This window comes from Bombina bombina, chromosome 2, assembly GCF_027579735.1.
Source record: "Bombina bombina isolate aBomBom1 chromosome 2, aBomBom1.pri, whole genome shotgun sequence".
Lineage (NCBI taxonomy): Eukaryota > Metazoa > Chordata > Amphibia > Anura > Bombinatoridae > Bombina > Bombina bombina.
The window spans coordinates 618,860,847-618,868,738 of record NC_069500.1 but is presented as its reverse complement, the minus strand read 5'-3'; the positions used below and the strand labels follow the sequence as shown (position 1 = coordinate 618,868,738).

The following is a 7,892-nucleotide window of genomic DNA, read 5'->3' as shown; positions in this document are numbered from 1 at the left end:
AGAGTTCATAATCTTTAAAAAAAAAAAGAAAAAAAAAAAAAAAAGAAAAAATTATATACTGTGTATATATATATATATATATATATATATATATATATAAATATTACAGATATATACATATATCAACAGCCCATTTCCCAAGCCATCATACCTGGAGTGAATAAGCTATTAAGCTCCCTTATTATAGCCCTAAATGAAGGCCGAAAATCGGGCTCATAGTCCATGCAGCTATTTATCAAATTTGCAAGCTCGATCCATTTTAGCGCAGGAAGCTGATGTCTGTCTTCATAAAATTGTAGCTTCTATAACAGTAAAAATAAAACATTAGTAAAGTTTATTATTAGACCAGACACGATTTTGCATCCTTTCTTTTTATTAGTTAAATGCAGCAATTTACAACTCAACATTAAAAACAAAAAATATAACATATGTGGTCTTAAAACCACGTAGTGAAAGGAGTCTGGAAAGACACAATCTTGAGTCCTATTGACTGGTTATTCAGAGTTTTGTGTTCCTTAGTGGAACATTGTTTTATTCATATAAAGTGTATATTTCACAACCTTTTGTCTTTCGAACTGATATTTGTTTAATTGTATTATTTTTATGACACTAGGTTATAAAATTGTATACATTTCTTTTATTGTACAGAAATGCAATGATTATTTAAAGGTTCAATTTTCATGTGGTTATGTGTGTGTGTGTGTGTGTACATATACACACTTAATTTCTCAGCCTATTCCATTTCACCAACCTAGATCAAAAGATAATAACCCCAGGAGAGTTATCACCTTTTTATTGGTACAGTTTAAAGGGACATGAAACCCAAAAATGATACCAAGAGAATAAAACAGATTAGATAATAGAAGTAAATTAGAACGTTGTTTAAATTTGTATTCTCTATCTGAATCATGAAATATTTTTTGGGGGTTTCATGTCCCTTTAAGTAACGTCTTCCTTGAAAGGAAAAAAATGGTAAATGTTGGCCTCTAATTAATGTAAGGGAACTAAAATCCTTTGGAAAACTTGGAAAATATGTCATCTTGTTTTGAAATAAAATTTAGATTATCTTAACTTTGTAATCGTATAATTAAAATTTTATTAAAAACACATTATGAATATTTTTCCCATACTATTTTTCAAGTATTCAGGAAAAAAGAAAAATATAATTTATGCTTACCTGATAAATTAATTTATTTCATGGTTGTAAGAGTCTACGATCCATTACTTACCTTCCCTACCACTAGGAGGAGGTAAAGATTCCTAAACCCCAAGAGCTCTATATAACCCCTCGCACCTCTATGGTAGTAAGTCTGATATATAGCAAAGAAAAAAGGTAGGAAAAGAAAGAAAGAGCAAACAATGTAGGAGGTTGAAAAAATTATGTGCCATAACATAAAAAACAGGGTTGGGGTCTCATGGACTATTACCACCATGAAAGAAATGAATGTATCATGTAAGCATACATTCTTTCATAAAGGTGGTAAGAGCCTACGATCCAATACTCCTGGTAACCAATACCAAAGCTGTGGAGAGTCCACGATTAATAAAAAGATAGGGTGGGAAAAGGAATAAGTAAAAAACATAATTTATGTAAGAACTTACCTGATAAATTAATTTCTTTCATATTAGCAAGAGTCCATGAGCTAGTGACGTATGGGATATACATTCCTACCAGGAGGGGCAAAGTTTCCCAAACCTCAAAATGCCTATAAATACACCCCTCACCACACCCACAATTCAGTTTAAGGAATAGCCAAGAAGTGGGGTAATAAAAAAGTGCGAAAGCATATAAAATAAGGAATTGGAATAATTGTGCTTTATACAAAAATCATAACCACCCCAAAAAAAGGGCGGGCCTCATGGACTCTTGCTAATATGAAAGAAATGAATTTATCAGGTAAGTTCTTACATAAATTATGTTTTCTTTCATGTAATTAGCAAGAGTCCATGAGCTAGTGACGTATGGGATAATGATTACCCAAGATGTGGATCTTTCCACGCAAGAGTCACTAGAGAGGGAGGGATAAAATAAAGACAGCCAATTCCTGCTGAAAATAATCCACACCCAAAATAAAGTTTAATGAAAAACATAAGCAGAAGATTCAAACTGAAACCGCTGCCTGAAGTACTTTTCTACCAAAAACTGCTTCAGAAGAAGAAAATACATCAAAATGGTAGAATTTAGTAAAAGTATGCAAAGAGGACCAAGTTGCTGCTTTGCAAATCTGATCAACCGAAGCCTCATTCCTAAACGCCCAGGAAGTAGAAACTGACCTAGTAGAATGAGCTGTAATCCTTTGAGGCGGAGTTTTACCCGACTCAACATAGGCAAGATGAATTAAAGATTTCAACCAAGATGCCAAAGAAATGGCAGAATCTTTCTGGCCTTTTCTAGAACCAGAAAAGATAACAAATAAACTAGAAGTCTTTCGGAAAGACTTAGTAGCTTCAACATAATATTTCAAAGCTCTAACAACATCCAAAGAATGCAATGATTTCTCCTTAGAATTCTTAGGATTAGGACATAATGAAGGAACCACAATTTCCCTACTAATCTTGTTAGAATTCACAACTTTAGGTAAAAATTCAAAAGAAGTTCGCAACACTGCCTTATCCTGATGAAAAATCAGAAAAGGAGACTCACAAGAAAGAGCAGATAATTCAGAAACTCTTCTGGCAGAAGAGATTGCCAAAAGGAACAAAACTTTCCAAGAAAGTAATTTAATGTCCAATGAATGCATAGGTTCAAACGGAGGAGCTTGAAGAGCCCCCAGAACCAAATTCAAACTCCAAGGAGGAGAAATTGACTTAATGACAGGTTTTATACGAACCAAAGCTTGTACAAAACAATGAATATCAGGAAGATTAGCAATCTTTCTGTGAAAAAGAACAGAAAGAGCAGAGATTTGTCCTTTCAAAGAACTTACGGATAAACCTTTATCTAAACCATCCTGAAGAAACTGTAAAATTCTCGGAATTCTAAAAGAATGCCAAGAAAAATGATGAGAAAGACACCAAGAAATATAAGTCTTCCAGACTCTATAATATATCTCTCTGGATACAGATTTACGAGCCTGTAACATAGTATTAATCACAGAGTCAGAGAAACCTCTTTGACCAAGAATCAAGCGTTCAATCTCCATACCTTTAAATTTAAGGATTTGAGATCCTGATGGAAAAAAGGACCTTGCGACAGAAGGTCTGGTCGTAGCGGAAGAGTCCACGGATGGCAAGAGGCCATCCGGACAAGATCCGCATACCAAAACCTGTGAGGCCATGCCGGAGCTACCAGCAGAACAAACGAGCATTCCTTCAGAATCTTGGAGATTACTCTTGGAAGAAGAACTAGAGGCGGAAAGATATAAGCAGGATGATACTTCCAAGGAAGTGATAATGCATCCACTGCTTCCGCCTGAGGATCCCGGGATCTGGACAGATACCTGGGAAGTTTCTTGTTTAGATGAGACGCCATCAGATCTATTTCTGGAAGCTCCCACATTTGAACAATCTGAAGAAATACCTCTGGGTGAAGAGACCATTCGCCCGGATGCAACGTTTGGCGACTGAGATAATCCGCTTCCCAATTGTCTATACCTGGGATATGAACCGCAGAGATTAGACAGGAGCTGGATTCCGCCCAAACCAGAATTCGAGATACTTCTTTCATAGCCAGAGGACTGTGAGTCCCTCCTTGATGATTGATGTATGCCACAGTAGTGACATTGTCTGTCTGAAAACAAATGAACGATTCTCTCTTCAGAAGAGGCCAAGACTGAAGAGCTCTGAAAATTGCACGGAGTTCCAAAATATTGATCGGTAATCTCACCTCCTGAGATTCCCAAACTCCTTGTGCCGTCAGAGATCCCCACACAGCTCCCCAACCTGTGAGACTTGCATCTGTTGAAATTACAGTCCAGGTCGGAAGCACAAAAGAAGCCCCCTGAATTAAACGATGGTGATCTGTCCACCACGTTAGAGAGTGTCGTACAATCGGTTTTAAAGATATTAATTGAGATATCTTTGTGTAATCCTTGCACCATTGATTCAGCATACAGAGCTGAAGAGGTCGCATGTGAAAACGAGCAAAGGGGATCGCGTCCGATGCAGCAGTCATAAGACCTAGAATTTCCATGCATAAGGCTACCGAAGGGAATGATTGTGACTGAAGGTTTCGACAAGCTGAAATCAATTTTAGACGTCTCTTGTCTGTTAAAGACAGAGTCATGGACACTGAATCTATCTGGAAACCCAGAAAGGTTACCCTTGTCTGAGGAATCAATGAACTTTTTGGTGAATTGATCCTCCAACCATGATCTTGAATAAACAACACAAGTCGATTCGTATGAGATTCTGCTAAATGTAAAGACTGAGCAAGTACCAAGATATCGTCCAAATAAGGAAATACCACAATACACTGTTCTCTGATTACAGACAGAAGGGCACCGAGAATCTTTGTAAAAATTCTTGGAGCTGTAGCTAGGCCAAACGGCAGAGCCACAAACTGGTAATGCTTGTCCAAAAAAGAGAATCTCAGGAACTGATAATGATCTGGATGAATCGGAATATGCAGATATGCATCCTGTAAATCTATTGTGGACATAAAATGCCCTTGCTGAACAAAAGGCAAGATAGTCCTTACAGTTACCATTTTGAACGTTGGTATCCTTACAGAACGATTCAATATTTTTAGATCCAGAACTGGTCTGAAGGAATTCTCCTTCTTTGGTACAATGAAGAGATTTGAATAAAACCCCATCCCCTGTTCCAGAACTGGAACTGGCATAATTACTCCAGCCAACTCTAGATCTGAAACACAATTCAGAAATGCTTGAGCTTTCACTGGATTTACTGGGACACGGGAAAGAAAAAATCTCTTTGCAGGAGGTCTCATCTTGAAACCAATTCTGTACCCTTCTGAAACAATGTTCTGAATCCAAAGATTGTGAACAGAATTGATCCAAATTTCTTTGAAAAAACGTAACCTGCCCCCTACCAGCTGAGCTGGAATGAGGGCCGCACCTTCATGTGGATTTAGAAGCAGGCTTTGCCTTTCTAGAAGGCTTGGATTTATTCCAGACTGGAGATGGTTTCCAAACTGAAACTGCTCCTGAGGATGAAGGATCAGGCTTTTGTTCTTTGTTGAAACGAAAGGAACGAAAACGATTATTAGCCCTGTTTTTACCCTTAGATTTTTTATCCTGTTTTTAAAAAAGTTCCTTTCCCACCAGTAACAGATGAGATAATGGAATCCAACTGAGAACCAAATAATTTGTTACCCTGGAAAAAAATGGAAAGTAGAGTTGATTTAGAAGCCATATCAGCATTCCAAGTTTTAAGCCATAAAGCTCTTCTAGCTAAAATAGACATAAACCTGACATCAACTCTGATAATATCAAAAAATGGCATCACAGATAAAATTATTAGCATGCTGAAGAAGAATAATAATATTATGAGAATCATGATCTGTTACTTGTTGTGCTAAAGTCTCCAACCAAAAAGTTGAAGCTGCAGCAACATCAGCCAAAGATATAGCAGGTCTAAGAAGATTACCTGAACACAGATAAGCTTTTCTAAGAAAGGATTCAATTTTCCTATCTAAAGGATCTTTAAACGAAGTACCATCTGACGTAGGAATAGTAGTACGTTTAGCAAGGGTAGAAATAGCCCCATCGACTTTAGGGATTTTGTCCCAAAATTCTAATCTGTCAGACGGCACAGGATATAATTGCTTAAAACGTTTAGAAGGAGTAAATGAATTACCCAATTTATCCCATTCTCTGGAAATTACTTCAGAAATAGCATTAGGAACAGGAAAAACTTCTGGAATAACCACAGGAGATTTAAATACCTTATCTAAACGTTTAGAATTAGTATCAAGAGGACCAGAATCCTCTATTTCTAAAGCAATTAGGACTTCTTTAAGTAAAGAACGAAAAAATTCCATTTTAAATAAATATGAAGATTTATCAGCATCAATCTCTGAGACAGAATCCTCTGAACCAGAAGAGTCATCAGAATCAGAATGATGATGTTCATTTAAAAATTCATCTGTAGAGAGAGAAGTTTTAAAAGATTTTTTATGTTTACTAGAAGGAGAAATAACAGACATAGCCTTCTTGATGGATTCAGAAACAAAATCTCTTATGTTATCAGGAACATTCTGCACCTTAGATGTTGAGGGAACTGCAACAGGCAATGGTACATTACTAAAGGAAATATTATCTGCTTTAACAAGTTTGTCATGACAATTAATACAAACAACAGCCGGAGGAATAGCTACCAAAAGTTTACAGCAGATACACTTAGCTTTGGTAGTTCCAGCACTAGACAGCGATTTTCCTGAAGTATCTTCTGACTCAGATGCAACGTGAGACATCTTGCAATATGTAAGAGAAAAAACAACATATAAAGCAAAATTGATCAAATTCCTTAAATGACAGTTTCAGGAATGGGAAAAAATGCCAATAAACAAGCTTCTAGAAACCAGAAGCAAAGAAAAAATGAGACTGAAATAATGTGGAGACAAAAGCGACGCCCATATTTTTTGGCGCCAAATAATACGCCCACATTGTTTGGCGCCTAAATGCTTTTTGGCGCCAAAAATGACGCCACATCCGGAACGCCGACATTTTTGGCGCAAAAGGACGTCAAAAAAATGACGCAACTTCCGGCGACACGTATGACGCCGGAAACAGAAAAGATTTTTCGCGCCAAAAAAGTCCGCGCCAAGAATGACGCAATAAAATGAAGCATTTTCAGCCCCCGCGAGCCTAACAGCCCACAGGGAAAAAAAGTCAAATTTTTAAGGTAAGAAAAAATTATTGATTCAAATGCATTATCCCAAATATGAAACTGACTGTCTGAAAATAAGGAATGTTGAACATTCTGAGTCAAGGCAAATAAATGTTTAAATACATATATTTAGAACTTTATAAATAAAGTGCCCAACCATAGCTTAGAGTGTCACAGAAAATAAGATTTACTTACCCCAGGACACTCATCTACATGTTTGTAGAAAGCCAAACCAGTACTGAAACGAAAATCAGCAGAGGTAATGGTATATATATAAGAGTATATCGTCGATCTGAAAAGGGAGGTAAGAGATGAATCTCTACGACCGATAACAGAGAACCTATGAAATAGACCCCGTAGAAGGAGATCACTGCATTCAAATAGGCAATACTCTCCTCACATCCCTCTGACATTCACTGCACGCTGAGAGGAAAACCGGGCTCCAACTTGCTGCGGAGCGCATATCAACGTAGAATCTAGCACAAACTTACTTCACCACCTCCATAGGAGGCAAAGTTTGTAAAACTGAATTGTGGGTGTGGTGAGGGGTGTATTTATAGGCATTTTGAGGTTTGGGAAACTTTGCCCCTCCTGGTAGGAATGTATATCCCATACGTCACTAGCTCATGGACTCTTGCTAATTACATGAAAGAAACTAAATCCACACTCCTAAAAGGGAAAAGAATTTCCAACAGGCAAAATTAAACAGAAACAACAGCCTGGAGGACCTTTCTACCAAAAGCTGCCTCAGAAGAAGTGAATACATCAAAATTAAAAAATCTAGTAAAAGTATGCAAAGAAGAGCAAGTAGCTGCCTTGCAAATTTTAACAGCAGCATCTTCATTCTTGAAAGCCTAATAAGTAGACCTGCCTTCAGATAAGCTTCACTAATTAAAAGCTTTAACCAAGAAGTCAAAGAAACAGCAGAAGCTTTCTGACCTTGTTTAGAACCAAAAAAGTGAACAAACTTGAAGTATGTCTGAAATCCTTGGTAACATTGACGTAGAAACTTACAATTTGACGGTAGATGAGAACCAAAAGGCCCATCAAGTCTACCCATAATACATGTTACTGTTTTCTTAGGATAGCTTTATGCGTGT

At 37.1% G+C, this 7,892-nt stretch overlaps 1 protein-coding gene across 1 annotated transcript in view; it reads right to left on the bottom strand.

Annotated features, from left to right (window-relative positions):
- The window catches only part of JAK2 (Janus kinase 2), a 737,012-nt gene that overhangs the window by 79,058 nt on the left and 650,062 nt on the right, over nt 1–7,892 (bottom strand). Inside the window, exons 17-18 of the mRNA XM_053702553.1 lie at nt 152–302; nt 1–12 (exon numbers count right to left, since the gene is read on the bottom strand). The exon at nt 1–12 is cut by the window's left edge and continues 125 nt beyond it. Coding sequence (XP_053558528.1) covers nt 1–12; nt 152–302 — 163 coding nt within the window. The remainder of the gene's footprint in view (nt 13–151; nt 303–7,892) is intronic.